Consider the following 20,920-nt stretch of genomic DNA (forward strand, 5'->3'; position numbering starts at 1 on the left):
TTGGCGTATCGGTCGGGGGAAGCAGAAGGGGAGCACGTTATGTAGGTGCGAGCTGTGAGGAGTTTGTTTATGTGGCGATATTTGCTAGGTGGTATCACAAGTGTACCTAAGGTTTGGGTATATTGGTGCGAATGATGAATTGATGATGATCGGGATTGTTCCTAAGTTGGGATTGTACTGGGTTGGACACATCATGTCCAAATTATAAAATTTTGGTTGTTTGAACTCCTACGAAATGTTAGCTGAAAATAAAAGCCCTGCTAAAGCGTGACTTCAAAGTCGCGGTTACGAAAAATGGATAGAAATGGTTTCTCGTTGATTGGAAAAATAAGATAAAGTAGCACTTATTTTTTATTTCAATGAGCTCAGATTATAGTATCAGCATATATTCATATCTTAGGACCTCTGCATTTGTATTGCTATATTCAAAGTATAACAATTTATGCACAATTAAGCTAGTCTTAGCTCGTAAGCTGAAGGAAATCATCTAACATTAATTAAACCAACTTGTTCCAACCACATATCCTCATCCCGGAGGATAAGGTTATTCTTTATACTAATTTTAGTTCCTGTCGTTGATTCCAAGTAAAGTATCATTTTAAAAACTAGGCCTCATGAAATTGCGCGATTGAGTATGTTAGTATGCTCTTGCTCTTGCAGTTAGATTGAATGCATACTCATTTACCAGTTGGGATGGAGTGTGATGTTTATGAGGAACAAGGTAGATACCCTCGAAGAGATGGGTCAAGTTTTAAATGAAGAAGATGCATATTAACTAACTGAATCTTACAACTTAGATACTATCACCGAATAATAATTGATGAGTCTTAGGCAAGACATACCTAGGCTAGTGCTTGAATTGTCTTAGTAAAACTCACAATGCTTACATAGTAACATTTTTTGATGAAGGCTTACATAGTTACATTGTTTGCCACCTACAATTTTCCTAATATAAGATCATCAAAGGAGTCCACTAGTCCAAGGTGTAGTACGAGTATGACAATTCCTTGCGGTATGAATACCCTGTGAGTGTAGCAGTTTTGGGGCGTGGCGTGCTGGTAATAAAGATGGCGTACAGGAAAAGCGGGAAGCAAAGTTGCCGTTGCAGCTTTTGTGCGCAATGGCATCATCATTTCATTTTATATTTTTTTCTCTCCGAGCCCCTCGCTCCCCCCCCCCCCCCCCCCCCCCCCGCTTTCCTTGGTTTAGGCGGCAAATTAAAAAAGCTTGAGCTTTCGCGTAATCTTTTTTCCCTCCCCTCCCATGGCTAATGCTGCTAACATCACCACCGCAGTCAAAGTTTCCTACCGTTGCAGCCTGCACACGCTCATCATGCACGCCTTCGCCTTATGGCTCTGCTTTTCGTGTACATAATGGTGTTTCGTCTGATCTCTACCTTTCACGAAAGATCACACTTAGACGCTGGCTGATTTTTCTTTTTTCTTTTTTTGCTTCCGAGTACAACTACATTCGGTGCTTGGTTTACCGTGGAAGAATTGTCGAGTTTGATGACGTTATTTAGTCTATTTGCTTGCGGAGGCTTAACTCTTGCTGTTTTGGAGCTAAATAAATAAAGGAAATTAAAAAGAATTGGAGGAGCTTATTGGCAGCTAGGCAATGGCTTGAAGGAAGCACGCAAGAGGCCGGCCGGCAGGTGGATCCAACAGTAGCGAGAACGTTTAGCTTATTAGGTGGCCGTGAGCGCGGCCCACCGGCGCGGCAGCTGCACCGGCGACGACGACCTGTAATAAGAAACTAATGCCCGGCGCATGATGAAACGGCGGCACTAAACCAAACACGAAGCATTCCGGCCACCCATGCGATGCGATGGATCGTGCCACGTCACCATCGTTCAACGACAGTACAAGTACCCGGACGCCTGAAAGAAAGAGTAGAATAATGCCTGAAAGAAACGACTTGGTCCTTTAGCCCGTGCTCGGCTTCCAGCCCTGAACTAAACCCTAGCGGCAACACGCGATACGTGGACAGAGCAGCAGGAGCTGGTCGACCAAACAGTGGTTAGCTGCTTGGCCACCTGCAATTAATGATTAAGCTAGTTCCGTTTGGTTTGGTTTGGTTGGTATGGTTTGATTATTTGGCAATAGCAATTCCATCGACCGGCTAATAGTAGTCATTATGGCATGTGTTATGCTGGCTACATGCATGTAGCCACCTGTTGCTAATTCCTGTCATTCCCTGTTCATCAGGAGTGTGTGATCGAGTATCAATCAAAGCCTCATTTTGTCTGCCACATTTTATTTATTATATGCTGCTGCTGCATGCATGGGACGGCTGGATGCTTTGTTTCATGACGACCAAATAAAACGTGCAGTCTCCAAACATTTTTTAAAACAGATTTGTGATCGCCGCAACGCGCAAGCTTCCGCTGGGAGAGGATCATTGGATCACGTAGCTAGGATTTGTTTCGTCTTGCAAACAAAAAAAAAGGAAGAAAATGGAGGATTTGTTTCAAAGAATCGACTCAAATAAACAAACCTCTCCTGTGACTATGACTATGAGTGAACGAATTAAAAGTACAGTATGCATACAATAATAATTCAACAATCTTGCATCCATTGATCATGGATGTATCGTCCCAGTACGATCGACAGTGGACAGGCTATTGATGATCTGAGCAAATGGACATGTCCCCGCCATTCAGCGCGTAAACAATTAATTAATTAAACCCTAGCTTACGTTCCAGCCAACCAAATTGGTGGTTAGCCACCTGCCATTAAACTAATTAAGCTCATTCGGTTGGTCGGGATTACATACATCTACTACTTGGCTGGTTTAATTTCAGCAACCGCAACCACCGTGCCTATATCCCAAAACCAGCTGCTGCTCCCCTACCGGATTTGGGTGCTGCAAAGTATCAAACCTCTACCAACTCTAACGGCGTTGCAATTTTACGGTACTAAGTTATTAGCATAACATTATTGCCTCTAACAATCATTTCCTTGCCTAAAAAACACCATCCTTCTATCCTAGCTCTCCATGCGATCTTCCAAGCCACCTTGAGAGACTAGCTACCACCTACATACTGGTGTATGCACTTAGCTTGTACAGCCGCTCTACGTTTCTACCGATCACATAGCGTACACGCGAAGCCGTCCCTTCTTAGGCATGGGCTACCAATACAACTGTGTATGCCTATACCGCTATACGCAAGTGTACTCCCAAATAGTGCATTGTCGCTCCCATACATACTACAGTACCTATTGGCACCAGATACTCTACGGGTGTAGGCAATTGTACATCTAGTTACCTTATCAAGGCTGTAGGCTTTCATTCTTGTTGCTGCTCCATGAATTATGACTGTACTTGTGGCGGCTCCAAGTAACATCATGCATGTTTAGAAGAATCGTCCATACATGTCCTCCTTAATTAAGCTTTTGTTTTGGTTCAAAATTGTCTCTCTCACGGAACGCCACGTATACACATCGAGTTAGAAAATGGAGTAATCAAATGACCATTTTGTCCCTAGTTGTTGGACATGCCATTGACATTGATGAGGGAAAAAAAATTGGCTGTCACACTTAACCACATAGTATGTACAACCTAACCTTTCGCATACGCATACAGATCAGATTAGAATTGGGGGATTACTGTTGGCACCCAACCCTCTATGACTATTTGACTGTTGCGTACTGGATTGGAATCAAAACCGTTGCCTGTATTCGATTGCCCGTTTCGTAGCAATATATTTTCAACAGAAAATATTCACTGCTCGTTCTTCCCTCGAGGAGGACCGGATCAGCCGCCTCGTACTCGCGACAGCCCAACAGGCCAACACATTAGAATAGTCTAAGTCATCAAGTGCGGTGGCCCGTTTCCTGTCACGGCGGTCTGTCGCTTTCGTCTTCCTCCTCGGCCACGGCGGTTCGCGCTCCGAACTCCGGCGAGCAGCTCGGCTCCCCGCCTCACACGTGGGCCATGGCTTGGCCTTGGCCGCTGCTCGCGCCGCCGGACCTTTCTCTTTGCCTCAGCGGAAATCTGGATGGTGGGGGATGCGCTTCATGACCGGGACGACCGGCGGCGGCGGCGGGGCCGGAATCGACGGTGGCGAAAGCCAGAGGGGGCACTTCGCAAAGTTTCCATCCAATACAGGGGGCTGCCCGCAAATATTCGGATCGCGATTAAATTAATAATCGCAATCCAAGGGAGTAAATGCAAAATATTCGGAGCGTGATTAATAGTCGCGATCCAACTGAGGGGCTATTTAGAAATAGGCAAAGGGAATAGTATATACGTGATGTTGTAACGGTTCGTCTGATATGATCTTCGTGTGCGTATAGGAGTTGGTACGTCTTGCCAGAGGCCGCTACCGACTATTGGGCTGAGTAGGAGTACTCGGGCCATGTCTATACGTATCCGAACCTATAGGGTCACACACTTAAGGGGCTGGAAGTCCAATTCGGATGTGATCCGAATTGGATCAGGTTTAGGAGTACTAATGGGCCTCGGATCCAGAGGCCCGTCAGGAACCTCTATAAATAGAGGGTGGGGGCGCCCTAAGGGGTATCCCTTTTGGCCGAACCATAGCTGTCGCGCCTCCCACGCCCTCACCTTGTTGCAACTCGCGGACTTAGTAGTTCGGCTTGCGACGCTTCCTCCCTGCACGTGTGGATACTTTGGAGGTGTTGCACCCGCAGCACTTGGACGAGCCGTCGACGAGCCACGACGAGCCGTGGCACGAGGAGGACCTCGCTGTACGTGGACGAGCTGTCGAGGAGCTGCTCGACGTCGACGTGTTCGACTACGCTGATCGACTTCGCTACCCTGACGCGATTCTACAACTTCCGCATCTGTGCGTCGAGTGGTAATCCCGTGATCCATATACGACAGTTTTTCTGGTTTACGTGGTAGAAAATTTTTATTTTCCGTTAGCGTAGACTACCTCATATCCCAACAAGATATGCCTATTTGACAAGCATCTTCACTGCAGAAGCAGGATACCTGCGCCTTTTGTCCAAACCTTCCTCATCTAAAATTTGTGTTGGCCTCCTATTTAGGTATACCTCATAAATCTGCTCCTAACAAAGAGAAGTTTGACACTTATCGAAAGTATTGAAAACAGTTCGTTTTAGAATTATATTTCAATCAGAGACGCTTTTTTTTACGCTTCTCTTTTCTAAGCCGAGAGGAGGTCTAAGCACAAATAATTGTTGCTTCTCCTCTAGAAGAAATTAAGTTTCAATTAATTTCTATTGACTGGGTAGATAAGCTCTACCTATTTAATGACAAATGAATAAAGACCATGATGCGTCGATGCTTTTCTTTACTGAATTCAAGTTAATGTCACCATTTTCTTTTATGGTCCTTCCTTTGTAAAGTACTTGAATTGGAAGAAAATAAAAATCCTCGTTCAGAAAAAAAAGATTAAGAAAGCATGAGAGCCCAGCTCATAAAGCAAATTTGGAAGTTCAAATTGAATAGGGCCTTGTTTAGTTGCCAAAGTTGGGAGGTGCCAAATTACTGTTATAGCATTGTAGCACACTGTAGCGTTTCGTTTGTATTTGTGAATTATTGTCCAAACATTAACTAATTAGGCTCAAAAGATTCGTCTCGCAAAGTACAACAAAACTGTGCAATTAGTTTTTAATTTCGTCTACATTTAGTACTCCATGCATGCACCGCAAGTTTGATGTGATGGGGAATCTTCTTTTTGCATAGTATCAAAGTTAGGAGTTGGGGGTGAAGTAAACAAGAACTAGTTCCTCCACGTAGAAGTACATGCCGAGAGATAGTTGAGTTTTACTACACTGTTGGATGATGCATACAAGTTGTTGTGAAGAAATTAAGAGAAGGCAGCAAAGGTTCCAATTTATTTCCGTTGACTAGGTTGATGAGCTCCAACCTACCTATTTAATGGCAAATGAATAAAGACCATGGTGTGATGTCATAGCATCGTTGATGCTTTTCTTTTCTGAATTCAACTTAATGTGATCAATTTTGCTTTGCTGTACTTTCTTTGTAAGAAATCCTTAGTTTGGGAGAAAAATAGAAAGTCCTATTTCAATTAAAAAAAAATACAAGAAGATGAGCCCTCTCTGGCTGGATCACCAACTCTTTGTTCTTCCATAGGACCTGTGTAATCCAAAACAAGAAGTCGGCCACTACATCCAGCATCGAGCTCTCTCAATGTCAGACATTAAGCCCAACCACCATCGCCACTCCTGAGGACTGAGGTGAGGTGATCTCGACTCCTCTCATTCCCAGCCGGCCCGGTTGCCATAAAAGACCGCCATTTTGCATCGAACCGGTGAAAACCCAATACCGGTTTTTCGTTAAAACCAAAGCCCGTCAGATTCGAATCTTGGCTATTATTCAGATTTCAGGACACGAAGGACAGATCACCCTTGCCACTCCACTGTACTGGGGGTTCGCTGCGTTGCCGTCCTTCGTTACGCCTCTCTTTCTCTCGCCTTTGCGGCGACGACTCTTCCCCGGCGACGAGCACCCTCGAGGTATGCCCGCCCCCTTCTCTTCTCTTCCCTTCCCGCCGTGCGAAATCGAGCACCCCGAGCCCTGATGCCAGCCGTTTGTTTTCGGATCCGATCCGATTGCAGCAGGTCTTCGGTTGGTTTTGGAAGTTCGGACCGGCGGCGGGGACATGGCTTCCGACGGCATCGCCCCCAGAGGTATTGTTTGTTTCTTCTCTTCTGTTCAAACAGACTTCGAAACCAGCCGGAGATCTTGGGCAATGAGCTCGCCACTGTAGTTCCAGCGATCTGACGTATTAGGAGGCGAACTTCGGCTCTGTCCGGCCAAATTTTTGGTCTATGTAGCTTGCAAGGCAGGAATTGGTTGTTTTCCATGTAGTTCTAGTGCCTGTTTGCGGCCATGAGGAGTTCTAGGTGTTCCATGCTCCTGCTCTTATCCTTGTCTTCCTGCAATCTGTTCGCTTGAGGGCATCCTTTGCTTTCCAAAGTTTGTTGGTATTAAAAACCTTCTGATTTCACTACAAAATACGTATATGTTAGCACAAGTTCTGGCCTTTTACCCTTTTCGGGTTGCACAGATGTCAATATGTCATGGGCAGGGCCGTGTCAATAGAAAGGGCGTGGTACACATTAATTGGTTGTAGCAGCTCCTGCGTTGTTTTTGTTTTATTATAATGCAGTGCCAACTGGAACAGGTGATTCACTAGTAGTGCAGTATTTGCTTTCCACGTTTGTTTGTACCACCAGTAGGCATGAGGCATAACCACATAAGCATGCTTTACAAATTATTGTGGATATAATGGGAGAGAGGTGCATTCCAGATGGTTTCACTGTGTTCTGCAGTCACTAACTTTTTCTTCCTCGCTCACAGATGTATGTGTTGTTGGGGTTGCCCGCACCCCTATGGGTGGTTTCCTTGGTGCCTTGTCTTCCTTGCCCGCAACAAAACTTGGCTCTATAGCAATTGAAGGTGAGATCCAAATCTTCTCTGCATGCGCATCATAGCTCTATACAAGGAATAAATATTTGTTTTGCCCCCACTAACACTGACATGACCATTGGTTGGGACCGTTAGCTGCTCTGAAAAGAGCAAATGTGGATCCGGCCCTTGTGCAGGAGGTCTACTTTGGAAACGTCTTGAGTGCTAATTTGGGACAAGCTCCTGCAAGGCAAGCTGCACTGGGCGCAGGAATACCAAACACTGTTGTCTGCACCACTGTTAACAAAGTCTGTGCATCTGGCATGAAAGGTTTGAACCTAATTCATTTGTCCAGGCTCGTATGCTCTTCTCACAATTTCCTCAAGCGAGACATTTTATCTGACCATGCTCTTGCTTTTCTTTCCTCTCTGCAGCTACTATGTTTGCAGCACAGTCAATTCAACTGGGTATCAATGATATTGTTGTGGCAGGTGGCATGGAAAGCATGTCCAATGCTCCAAAGTACATTGCTGAAGCTAGGTACGCAAAGTACTGTTTTGATACGTCCAATATGTTTCTGCATAACCGAAGCATAAGCTTAGGTTATTTGGCGGATACATGCATGTTTACTTATCTACACTGCATTTTCTACACTAGTTTGTATTGATATGCCCATTCGCTATTAGCACAGCAACTAAAAAGTGCCTGCTTTTATTTTGAAATTATATTATGTTCTTGAGTAAAATGGATTTCAACTGCTATAATCTGATAAGCTTGCTGATTACAAATGCAGGAAAGGTTCTCGTTTTGGACATGACACACTTGTTGATGGCATGCTTAAGGATGGCCTTTGGGATGTATATGGTGATTGTGCCATGGGAATGTGTGCTGAGCTTTGTGCTGACAATCATGCCCTCACAAGAGAAGATCAGGTCTCTTACTACAGATAGTAGTAAATGTTATCTGTTATATATTTATTTCTATATTTGTCAACAGATAAAGTGGTGTTATTCAATAGTGGTCAATATGGCAATTCTTTTGAGATGCCCTGATTTTCCTTTTCATTACCATCAGTTTAGACATCTTCTTTCGTTATCTTGGTTATCATCCTGAGTGGTCTGGATCAGCATCAGTATTCCCAGTACCTTATGGTGAACAATTAGTTTGGAGCCTTTTATGAGCAATGGCTTTCTGTTAGGAGTGTCGCAAGATTGCTAGGGTGGGCTTATGTGATACTCTGGATCTGTAGATGAACCATTCATTTGTTTGCTTCCAAAGATGAAAGTAGATGTGCCATATGAAATTAGTACTATTTGACTATTTGTATCCTTGTTCGAGCTATATAGATATTAGTCTCTTAAAAGCTGCTCTTCAGTATACAACATTAAACTTCTATAGCTCAAATATTTTCTTGCATCTGTTTTCTTTTTCTTGTACATAATTTTCTGGTATCAGTTGCCTAGGAATCTTCCTGTATCTTATGCAATGTATTATCTTCAATATTGCAATATATTTGTCATTTCTGGCAAATTTGATCTTACTTTTTCGTGCATAGGATGCTTTTGCTATCCAAAGCAACGAGCGTGGAATTGCTGCTCGTGACAGTGGTGCTTTTGCATGGGAGATTGTTCCGGTGATTTTCTTTCTCTTTGTTGAAACTAGACATTATATGCTTTGCTTGTTTTTCTTATGCATAATGTTTTGTCAACCAGATTGAAGTTCCTGTTGGGAGGGGAAAACCACCAGTACTTATTGAGAAAGATGAAAGCCTGGCCAAGGTAAATTTTCTTTTGTAACAAAGTTCTTATGAACAAAGCAAAATCAGTAGTTGGTAAAATACTGGTGGGCCTCCTTATATAAAGAGCTTTGTGAGCAGTTATTGTAAGGTCAATGCACATGACAGCTTCACTTATGCCTTGTGCTGTTTCCTTTTCTCTTAGTTTGACCCAGTAAAACTGAAGAAACTCCGTCCAAGTTTCAAGGAGAATGGTGGTACTGTCACAGCTGGAAATGCTTCTAGTATAAGGTATAACTGCTTGAGTTTATTTTTATTCTGAGACCTTTAAGTTTTTATTGCAATATGTTGTTTTGCGGAGAGGCCTGAGAAACGAGACATTACATTGTTGGCAATTATATTCGTTTATTATATTATGCATGGATTTTGTTCTTTTTCGCTGTTGTCATGTGTGTGCCATATTCGGCTTCTACTTGTCCTTACAAATTGCTTCTCCTATTTATGTTTGACTGCTTGTTATGCTCTACCTTTTGTTAAGTAAATTGTAACTTTTTTCTTCAGGGTTGTAAGTTTGTAACATAATTGGTGTGAATGATTTATCACGTAAGAAAGTGAAAATGTCTGTGTAATGCCTTATGCCCATTCAATCAAGAAAAATAGCCTACCTGTATAATTTCTTGTTGGTTGTCTTAGACACTCTTTCATCTCACTTTGCATTGGCTATTTTTTTCATTGACTGGTACTGTCAAGTGTGCTTCCTACTGTTCGCTTGTGTAGGCTTCTGCAACCAGTCATATCTAATTTGTTTTACATGGATCAGTGATGGAGCTGCTGCATTAGTTTTGGTGAGTGGGCAGAAGGCTCAAGAGCTTGGCCTGCAAGTCCTTGCAAGGATCAAAGGATATGCAGATGCTGCTCAAGTAAGCTACAGTAACTTTCATCTCACTTAAGAGTAGAGTATGCTTCTCGATATATCACCCTGTGTTCGCTTGTGCTAGCTGCACAAGCAGCTGCAGCTGCAGCTGCATAAAGGCCAAAGGCCTACAGCCCAGTCTCAGACGCCTCACTTGGCTGCTGCAGCTGCAGCAGCAATCACAACCGAACAGGCAAATCATTGTGATCTAAATATTGAAGGATATAGGAAGTTTTCTCTGGAGCAGTTTTATGTTACTATTTTGGATATCAAAGTTTATCCTCTTGAAATTTGTATTCTGGAATACTAACTTTTTAACCATGGATGTTGTTTGTACAGGCCCCGGAGCTTTTTACAACCACCCCAGCACTTGCCATACCAAAGGCTATCGCAAATGCTGGATTGGAGTCATCTCATGTTGATTTTTACGAGATTAATGAAGCCTTTTCGGTATATACCATGAGTTTCTTTTACTGATTACTTATTTTTTTTGGGTAGTAATATGTATTGTTACTTCTCAATACAGGCTGTTGCCCTTGCAAATCAAAAGCTTCTAGGGATTCCTTCAGTAAGTTCCACCTATATTAAACTACCATTCCTACATCTTTTTCAGAAATACACCCTGGTTCTTTTGTTATTTTCTATGCATCAGCAACAATTAATACATAGAATAATATTTTGTGAATTAACAACACATGTGCTTGCAGGAAAAGATTAACGTTCATGGAGGAGCTGTATCTTTAGGTCATCCTCTTGGGTGCAGTGGTGCTCGTATTTTGGTCACCCTTCTTGGTGTAAGTTTTATCTTCAGATGCTATTCTTTCTGATCTTCTGAGTTACAATCCCTTTTGTTTAAAGAGGTCCAATGTTTTTATAGTAGAAAACTAGAAGCCGATCTGTAAAGTAAATGATGAATTTTGTCAAATACTTGAGCATTGCTTAGGATTTGCCATGAAGAGTAAGTCATCCTTAACATTGCTAGTGGGTTCTGTTAGTGATTTTCCAAAGTGCAAAATATATTCAATTAGGATCCTAGATAAACTTGCATATCCAAATTTCACATTGTTCTCACTTCTTTTGGAAAGAAAAATCGGGTATCTTCTTTAGACATTGTTTTGGGACATCATCTCGTTCCTCAGTCCTTGTTTCCTTTTAACAGGTTCTTAGGGAGAAGGGTGGAAAGATTGGGGTTGCTGGTGTCTGCAATGGTGGAGGTGGAGCATCAGCACTTGTTCTCGAGCTCGCATAAGAAATACTGACCTTGTAAGACTCAACACACTGAACATATCTAACTCAATGGCATTAATTACATGATGAAGCATAAAAATGACAGTGAGCTATGTGGGGGGGTGCTACTGTCTGCATAGTTCAACTGGTTCTGATGGAGCAATCATTCTATTTTTTCAGTGTTGTGCCATTTCGCTAACCATAGCCACTTGACATTGCAGGTGCAATCATTCCAGTAGTTAGCACCAGCTTCCTGAGGCGATCTTGTACTATCACGTTGATGTTTATTTTGTGTTGTAGCTTGTTGAACATTCTTTCTTAGCTTAGTTGAGCAATAAAGTGTGTTGTGCTTCTGTTACTTGCATAGTATCCCGCAATAAGAGAAATGGAGCAGCCTCTTTGCAGGATTCTCGTATGGAATCTTTACAAGTTTTAGATGTTGGTGTGAAATTTATTACTGGAACTCTGGTGATGCTACAACGAACCAACGGTCATGCCGGGTTCCAGCCTACTCTGAGTAGCTTAGAGTATGGGTGGGAACTGGTGACATAATGCAAGCCAATTGTTACGGTGGCTGCTTGTTCTGTGGTTGGCTACTGTTGCTGCCAATTGCCTTCGGGGCTTCGCCGTATGGATGAGTAAAAGATATGTGGAATCCGCGTTTTCTGCTGGCTTCGTGTGTGTGTTGAAACTAGATAAGTGCGTGAATGTAAATGAACAAGAGGTAAAAGAATGGATTCCATGTATCGATCATTGTTCATTGTGGGGGCATGTTTGTGGCTGTTTGAAAAGCATCCGGTTCCGAACAGGTACCTACTCTCTATTCTTGGGGCTGTAATTGTTATCAAATAGAAAATATTTACTGTCACACCGTCAAACTACCTAATTCCTAATTATAGTACTAATAATCTGCGAAAATGAACGGGTGAATCCCATCCGCACTTATTTTTTTTCACAGGCTGCAGGAGAGGGAGAGCTGCATATCTTTGCAGTAAAAGATAGAGAATGGTCCAATTATAGAAAACATCCTCCCAGGACCAGAGAGATTTGAACCTTACAGATGATAAAAAAAAAACATAAGAACTTGATGACTGGCTACCTAACCCAAACTCTAAACCACCGGCCTCTTTAGGTCTAGGGTAGCCGATCCCTTGGCTCCAGCTAATTACCACAAGTGAGCTTCATCTTTAAAGGTCTGTATAGCATCCTGAATGTTAAGAGTAGTACCCTCAAAAACACAAGCATTACTGTGTTTCCCAAGGATCCATGCTCCAAGTATGACCAGGGAATTAAAGCTTTCCTTGTGCTGTACCAGAATTGCCTTCCAAATACACATGAAGTTAGTATGTGCTGGCCTGAGGCTTGGAATTTCCACTGTTGCTGGTCCTCGGATTGGTCTAGCGCTATGTTAGCCATGACATCCCAAAGCTGAACATATTCTGTGAGACCAGCAGACTAAGATCCCCCCTTATGCCACCTACCCAAGTGTGATCTTGCCACACTTATGAACTTCCCAAGAATAACCGCACTTGGTACTCTCACAACGGGGAGTCGAGGAGTGGTATCGATACAGTTGGAGGTAGCGCCGGACTTGACAACCGATGCCAACGGTCGCTGCCGGTCGGACATGTAGAGCAACACCTATGCACATGGTCTTCGCGACGCGACAGTTCGGTCAACCTATATGGCGCTAGGTCCAACCCCCGATGGTCCACGGCCAAAGCTGTCACCTGCTAACGCCGTCACTGCCGGTCGGGCACGTAGAGCTAGAGCAGCACCTGTGCACGTGGTCCTCATGACGTGATAGGTCAACTCATCTGGCGCTAGGTCTGACCCCGGACGGTCCGCAGCCAAAGATGTCACATGCTAACGCGGACGCTGGGCTAGGGAAAGGTTGGCTCATTTTCGGAGCAAACTACATAATAGGTCAGGTCACTTGGGGACGGAACTTGGGCAGAATCAGTTCAGCAACATGTGTGTGTGTGTCAATTCGCGACGCAATGCTGGCAAAAAATAGGCATCACATGGGATACCTCACAGGACATACACACACGCATCATCCAAACAAGACAGCTCTCACAGATGGCTCTTTTCATGGAACTTTTAATTTCATTATAGCCGCATGGGAAATTTGGAATGTGAGGAACAGCAGCATCTTTGATGGTGTCAATCCCACGCTAAGGCTTTGGATCATGAGGTTCAAGGACCAGGTCTCTCTCCAACTACACAGGGTTAGAGTGGAATTTAGATCTCCAATTACACAATGGCTAGAAACAATTTCCTAAACTCTGTAAATATCTCCTATTTTAATTTTAACACGAAGCGCTGTGGGGAACTCCCCCACAGTTTTCTTAAACAAAACACATGTGTGTCAATCATCTTTCCCCTTTAATTCATCATATGGAAGAGTTTCTATTTGCAATTTCTTTACAATCAAGTTGGGAAAGAACTTGAGTAAGTACATTAGCTGCTTTTTTTCAATGTGTTTTTCGGATATGGGATTTATGCTATCTACCGCTCGGAGTTGCTGCCTGTGGGCGCTCCTAGTGCATGTAAAGCACATTCTTCACGATCACCAATGCCTGGTTTAACTCGGAACTCGTCTTCGGTAGTATGTATTCCTTGTTATGGTTGGTCATGCCATATCTTGTATTATGGTACGGTGGGCAACTCTATCAACTTGGGAAGACATTATGTTATCGTTATGTAATTTAATGATATGTAATTGTTTTATTGTAGGGTTATCACAATGGTGGCGTGACTGGACCTTAACCCCTAAGAAGATTGATACTTGATAAGGTTTGATTTGATTAGAACTCATCAAATTAAGCAACATAATTTCTTGTATGTTGATTTGGCTATGTTGGACATGGGAGTAGATTTCCAATTCACACTAAAACCTCGAGATTCTAGGTTATCATCTATGGTACCATAAAAGATACTTCAGACTGCAAGGTTTTGTTTCAGGTAAATGTAGTTTGAGTGTTATTTTTAGAAATAAAATTGATAATTTGAATGGTTGTGGTTGACAGTCTATGATTATGTAAAACATGTGTTTAGGAAGGATTTTGTTTCCAAATGAGCTACCTTCTTATTGACTTGAAAAAGGCTAGATGTATGTGGGATTTCAATCTTATTTTGAATGTTCATGAGCAGAATAATGGTAGGATTCATTTGGAGAGGGTTATCATTTTTAATGATTTTATCAACACAAATTGCTTATGGAAATCTAAACTACTGAAATAGTTTCGCCTCAACTAATGGGTAAGAAATCATGATTTCTAAAATTTTGGATAGATTCTTGGTCAACGAGACATGAAAAGAGAAATATTCATCATTAGTTCATGCTTCAGTTATTACTAAAATCTTTTTTAAACTATCCACCAATTATTTTGGACTTGAGAAGTTCCAAAATAAACCTTCTACTATATGAACATCAGCGGGAATTGGTAGAAGATTTTGATGCTATGGTTGAGGCTTGAGAAAGGCTAGGCTCCTTGTATTCTGTTCAACTTGTGCACTGGCATGAGCTAATGTTTATGAGTAAACAATGGATGGAACGTGATTTCAATTTAAGAGCTGCTACTTCTGGAAGTTGTTTGGCGGCTTTTGATTGGCACATTATGAACCGAACATGTTTGGCGTGTGTGCACTAGTAGGTGCTGATGGGCGGAGGACACATGTCAGCGCTGGGGAAGGTTGAAGGAATATAGTTTAAGTTTCAAACATTTATTATGATTTTTTCAACCATTCATCTATTTTTAAATCCATTTGAAGATTATTGTTGTTTGGAATTAATGCTTCAAGATGAGATCCGATGTGAATACATTTATTATTTGTTGAAAAGTTCAATAAATACGATATGCTATTTCAACAAATTTGATATACTACTTCAGCATATGTAAAGTATTTTCTTTCAAAAATTCAAGTATTGACTGTTGAGCTATGCTTTTCCCTTAATGTTGAATCATGTTTTGTGAATTGTTGAATTAAGTTTCACACATTGTTGAATGATTGAATACATGTGTCTTTTTAACAAATTTTTATATAAAATATCGAATATGTTATAATTATCAAAGTATTGAAATCAGTTCGACTTGTTGTATAATAAATAGTTTGTACTGCTGACTTCAAATGACAATGCATTTTTTAGAAATAACAATGCATTTACTTATATAGGAAACAATTAATAAAATATAAAAAAAGAAGTAGGAAAAAAATAACTAGTACCCGTGGTTGTGCGGGCTACAAGCTTCTACTCCCTGGGCCGTTCATGGGCTGGGCGTTGTATACGCTGCTACTGCCCTTCCGCAAATCTGGCAGGCCTTCGTCTTGGAATCCCATCTTCTAGATTATTCGTTGCGGCCTCGATTAGCTCCTCTGTCCTCTTTCTTCGATCGGAGGCAACAAGGAAGAAGGAAGGAGTCCTTCCTCTGTTCCTCTTTCTCTCCCCTCTCTGGAGTCTGGAGTCCGGTCTCCGCCACCAACCAAGCGCGAGCTCCTCCTCCTCTTCTTCCCAAAGAAACTCAGAGGGAGGGGAGGGTTCCCATCCAATCTTCTCCGTCTCCACTCCGCCTCCCCGACTGCCGCAAGATCCGCCGGGTTGTCGATTTCTCGGTAAAACCTCGACTGTCGACTCAATTTCTCTTCCGGTGTAATCCGGGGCCATCCAACCGCTCTTGCACATCCGATCCCCGCACGGGAGGCCCTTTACCGTGCTTGTATTAGACCGCAGGGAATTGTGCCTGACAAAGTTCGTCGCCTTGTCAACAACTGCCTTCTTGTTCATATGTGCTAGCAAAATCGCCCCTTTGCGTCCATATACTGCCAATTCATCCGTAGGTGCAATAAATGATACCTTTTTTCCTAGTTATTACTGAAAGGGTGCTAGGCTAGCAGCCGTACCACTGTCTATTGCTAAAGTAACGTGTTGAGTTTTCGTTCAAGTTGTACGCTAACCATGCCAATGAGTATTTGGACCTTGAAGTGTGCTCCAGATACATGGTTATCGATTCTGTTGGATTTAAATAGCTGACTATACCTTAGATATCTATTTCTCTACCTTCATAACCAGTTGCCATCATGTTCATGAGCATTTTGCAAAGATGTAATCTCCTTTGCGTGAGTCTTAATTCTTTGGTCTGATGTTGCATATTCGTAGTCTCAGTCAAAAGATGAAGACTGACCAAGGCTTATAACTGATATTGTCTTTCCTTTCTTGATTGTCACATTATCACAAGTGTGAGTGCAATTATTTATGCTTGACATTTCGAGTGCCTACTTTTGTATCTCTGCCTTGTCGCATCATTTGATTTATTTCCTTTTGTTTCTCATATTCAAGGGAGCAGGAGGGGTTAACCTTCGTGTGGGGAAACAATGGTAAGTCCTTTACCTGAAAATCTGTTTTTTTTATCCATTTTTGAACAATCCGACCCATTGGTCTGGGAATTTCTTTCCGTGGAATCATGTAATTAGCTTTCTCATCCCACTTGGAATTTGCTGATAGCACTGGACAGTCAAACAATGTCAATAGATATTTGGTCTATATCACCGTCTAATGTGCATCGTGCAGCAGTGAATTCAGATCCCCAATGTTCTTCCTTGATACTTGCTGCCATTGCTTGACCAATATGGTAGCATTTTACTTTGTATCTGAACCAAGCTACAGTTTCTTTTATGTACCATGTATGTTATTAATACTCAAAACGAGGAGTTGCCTGTCTTCTGACTTGTTTCATACGCGCATGCTTTCATACAAGACTTTGTTGTGGAACCACGCTGCTGTCTCCTCAGTCCTTATACATTTCTTCATGATGAATAGTACTTCGAAGGCTATGGCTACCCGGGAAGCACTTTCGAGCAGACATATCGCTGCTACCCTGCATCTTTCATTGACAAGGTTTGTAAATCTTCTTCAGATGAGGTGCCATATTTTCTATTTGAATATAGTAATATATGTTTTCCACTTCATCATCTACCCAGTTTCAAGGGACATATTGACTAATGAGATAGTTGCTTGTTATGAGATACTGTAATCAATTCTTTTATTCCATTCTGTGTTTCTTTTGTCCTCCTTTGCATATGAATCATATTCCATAGGTTGGGTTCTAATGCCTATTTTCATTCAATTGTTGAATGAGGAACTTATCTTTCCTTAATCAACATGACTTTTGAATTGAATCAAGTAAAATATATTTAAACTATCATTAACTGGGCCAGTAAATTCTATCAGCATCTATTGCTAGAATAATTACAACCTTTCAATATAACATTTTTGGTTTGCTTTTTTGCAATTTATTGTAATAGATCTATGTTACTGTTTTTGCAGCCACAACTTGAGGCTGGTGACAAAAGTATGTTCTCTGTTCAATGTGTTCCAAGTTCCATATGCCCTTTTATTTGCCATCAGAAGATTTACGTGATTATTACTTTGCTTCTTTTCAGTTATTATGCCACCATCAGCCCTTGATCGTCTAGGTAAGTTAGGCGCAGACTACTTCCTTCATCTTACATGTTATTAACAGTTTTTCCCACACTCATTTGACAATACGTTCTCGGCTCCCAAAAAATTGTGTTATGTTTCTCTGCAGCATCTCTGCATATTGAGTATCCTATGCTTTTTGAAGTCCAAAATGCGGCAGCAGAACGGACTTCACATTGTGGTGTTCTGGAGTTCATTGCAGAAGAAGGCATGATCTACATGCCATATTGGGTACGTTGAGATCTCTAGGATACCGTTGCTCTTCTCTGGATATCATTATGTCAATAAAGCTAACTTTATGTATTCCATCAGATGATGCAAAATCTTCTTCTGCAAGAAGGAGATATGGTGTTCATAAAAAATGCCAACCTCCCCAAGGGCACATATGTCAAGTTGCAGCCTCATACAACAGACTTTTTGGACATCTCAAACCCCAAAGCAATGTTAGTGTTTTTTTTGTTAACTATTTCTTATCCTAGTGGAACGTCTGTTTACCCCTTCCCTCCTTATATGACTGCTGTATTGTAACTGGAATTACATAGTATGCGTTGCAAGTAATGCAAGTACAAAATTCCTGAAGAACACTAATGCTCTGTTTGTCTCATTCTTGCAGCTTGGAGAAAACTTTGAGGAACTTTTCTTGTCTAACCACAGGTGACAGCATTATGGTAGCGTATAATAACAAGAAGTACTACATTGATATAGTGGAGACAAAACCTTCCAATGCTATAAGTATTATTGAGACTGATTGTGAGGTTGACTTTGCTCCACCACTTGACTATAAAGAACCTGAGCCAGTAAAACCTGCTGTTCCTGCAAACACAGAGCCTACTACCGGTAATGCACTTGTTCTGTACATCACTGGACGTGGTTACTCTTCTTGATGCCTTTTATTTTGTAAGTATTAGACAAGAGGCCCTCCAATTCTTTTGCTTTTTTCCCCTTTTTTTTTTTGCAGAGGCTCCAGAAGAACCAAAGTTCACCGGTTTAGGAAGGCGTCTGGATGGGAAGCCTTCTAAGGATAAAGATGTGCTGGCCTCATCCCCTGCAAAGCGGCAAGCTAATGCAACCAATGGTGTGCAGCCCTCAACACCCAACACGTCACAGGGTGGTTCATCGCGTAAGACCACAGGAAAGCTTGTCTTCGGTTCTGGTGGAAGTCGAGCCGATAAGGTTGGTATTTTTTTTCTTTTGAGAGCTAGTTTTGAGTTGGTAAGGATGCATGGAGCAAGCACCTTAGGCTTCCAAGTTTGCTATATTGTGTTGACATTTAGTCCATCAATTTGTAGGCACCTGAGAAGGAAGCGAAGGAGGAACCGAAGAACGAACCGAAATTTGCAGCGTTTACAGGAAAGAAATACTCACTGAAGGGCTGAATAACATAGGCAGTAATGCATTATCAGTATATTTCCAGCGACAAGACACGACCAGGGAGAAGAGCTTGATGAGCTACTGACTTTATCCTTGTTCTGTGGGATGGGCACCCTTGGTTGGGTAATGGGTTAGTGGCATCTTAAAGTGAATGTTTCACAGTGGAGAAAATGATGTATAAAGCTATTCATGCCTGTTTATGAATATATGCTGAACTTCCATGTACATATTACCGTCTTCTTTGCTGTTATTTACCTCGCTTATTCGCGATGTAATATGTCGGGTGAGTTGTTTCCCCTTTTTTTTTTAAAAAAAATAGTAACAGCAATTGAATGAATTGATTGAAGAAGAGGCTAGAACCGGCGGTCTACGTTGGGGGGCTTCCTATACATCCGTCTTACAGAAGATGGTTAAACTGCATCACCATTACTTTAAGCAGATGGCCTAATGCATCAGTAGATTCAGGGGAGCCGTACTAGATTCAACGTATCTCTACAAATTCTATTTTATATATCTCTATATCTTTATCTCTTTTGTATTTTATTTATATAATATATGTGTTTTTTTATATAAAAAAACAAGCAACGATACATTAGCCCGTTTTAGGCCTGGGCCGTCCAAACATACCGGCAGCTACAGTCTAACAAAAGCTTTGTTAGAGGGGCCGTGCACCGGAGCGTCAATATAATGGCAGCAGCCATGTTTGCCTTGAAGCCTCCATGGTGCATTCTCGATCAAAGCGGAAGCAACTACTCTTGGGAATTCTTGTCGATGCGGCGAGGAGGAGAGGGACATGGTCAGAGGCAAAACGAGTAATAAGTTACGTTTTGCTTTGGCGATCGAATCAAACGGTCTCATCGAGAAGCAGTCCGGCTTGAGCTCCTCTGCTTCTCAACGAATGCGAATTGCACTCGTCGAGCCATTCGATCCACGTGCACCTACCATGATGCATGCATGCGTCGTTCGTTACGTGACGGCCGCCGGCGGCCTCGCCATGCCTGCACATGCACGGTGGGAACCGCAACAACCGCCGGCCGGCCGGTGGCGCGGCTAGTCCTGGCACGCAAATATCCCGGCGCGAGTAAATAGCGTACCCGGCGAGCCCCCATTGGCTGCAGCCGGCCGGCGCGGGCAGGAGACGCCACGTGTCCGCACCGCGCCTGACTCCGTACCACACGCAGGGTAGCTCCGTCCATGTTTATAAGGTGTGATATGACTTGGCAGGATCTTCCAAATAACATTTTAACTATTTATTTATAATGATTATAACTTATATTTTATTACGAATCCAACCATATGAATTTTACATTTTAAAAATAAAAAATCAATAGTTAAATATTGTAAAGTTTGAATTTTGATATGTGTGCGTAAAAATGGAGGAGTATGCATTTAAAAGGAGGAATAATTCGACCATTTTAGTGCGAGACTATATAGAAAAAAAAGGTTGAACGCATCGAAGAGAGATATTAGGTAGCAGATCGAGGATGCAAACACATCTATACATGCATATGTGCGCGTCTCGATCCGTCCTAGGTAGCAGCACCTGCTGGTCTGGTCATACTTATCAATAATTGCACTATCATGGAGTTGAGCAATCATTCGTTGTTGCACAAACGTAACGGGATGAGATGAGATGATATCCCCAGCCGCCCGGCCGGCTCCCATTCCTGCACGCCCATACGAGACGCGACGGTGACACGTACGAATAAGGCCTTGATCGATCGAGCTTGTGGCACTTAGTTTGATTGGACAGCAATGGCTGCTAACGCCTAACGCAGACAGAGAAGAACGTGCCCGCCGGGCCAGCTGATAATAACCCAGGTTTCAA

The 20,920-nt window shown here is 42.3% G+C and overlaps 2 protein-coding genes across 6 annotated transcripts; both read left to right on the forward strand.

Annotated features, from left to right (window-relative positions):
- The first annotated feature begins 6,316 nt into the window (after window positions 1-6,316).
- On the forward strand, window positions 6,317-11,655 carry LOC117864996 (acetyl-CoA acetyltransferase 2). Of its 2 annotated transcripts, none has more exons than XM_034749059.2 (15): window positions 6,317-6,470; window positions 6,573-6,644; window positions 7,318-7,416; window positions 7,522-7,695; window positions 7,800-7,905; window positions 8,159-8,297; window positions 8,921-8,998; window positions 9,078-9,143; window positions 9,306-9,391; window positions 9,921-10,020; window positions 10,353-10,463; window positions 10,540-10,581; window positions 10,721-10,807; window positions 11,173-11,276; window positions 11,462-11,655. In XM_034749059.2, the coding sequence occupies exons 2-14, from the start codon at window positions 6,617-6,619 to the stop codon at window positions 11,260-11,262; spliced, it is 1,206 nt and encodes a 401-aa protein (XP_034604950.1). In that variant the 5' UTR covers window positions 6,317-6,470; window positions 6,573-6,616; the 3' UTR covers window positions 11,263-11,276; window positions 11,462-11,655. The 2 variants fall into 2 exon arrangements, with proteins under 2 accessions (XP_034604950.1, XP_034604952.1); XM_034749061.2 differs by having other exon boundaries at window positions 6,576-6,644.
- Window positions 11,656-15,618: 3,963 nt separating this feature from the next.
- LOC117865727 (uncharacterized) lies at window positions 15,619-19,319 on the forward strand. 4 transcript variants are annotated; one of them, XM_034749967.2, is made up of 10 exons: window positions 15,619-15,857; window positions 16,582-16,619; window positions 17,000-17,139; window positions 17,547-17,593; window positions 17,685-17,717; window positions 17,831-17,952; window positions 18,034-18,164; window positions 18,335-18,558; window positions 18,680-18,894; window positions 19,011-19,319. In XM_034749967.2, the coding sequence occupies exons 2-10, from the start codon at window positions 16,617-16,619 to the stop codon at window positions 19,095-19,097; spliced, it is 1,002 nt and encodes a 333-aa protein (XP_034605858.1). In that variant the 5' UTR covers window positions 15,619-15,857; window positions 16,582-16,616; the 3' UTR covers window positions 19,098-19,319. The 4 variants fall into 4 exon arrangements, with proteins under 4 accessions (XP_034605858.1, XP_072151180.1, XP_072151181.1 ...); XM_072295079.1 differs by having other exon boundaries at window positions 17,062-17,139; XM_072295080.1 differs by having other exon boundaries at window positions 17,062-17,139; window positions 17,569-17,593; window positions 17,867-17,952.
- The last annotated feature ends 1,601 nt before the right edge of the window (window positions 19,320-20,920 follow it).

The sequence above is a fragment of the Setaria viridis genome, chromosome 7 (assembly GCF_005286985.2).
Source record: "Setaria viridis chromosome 7, Setaria_viridis_v4.0, whole genome shotgun sequence".
Classification (NCBI taxonomy): Eukaryota; Viridiplantae; Streptophyta; class Magnoliopsida; order Poales; family Poaceae; genus Setaria; species Setaria viridis.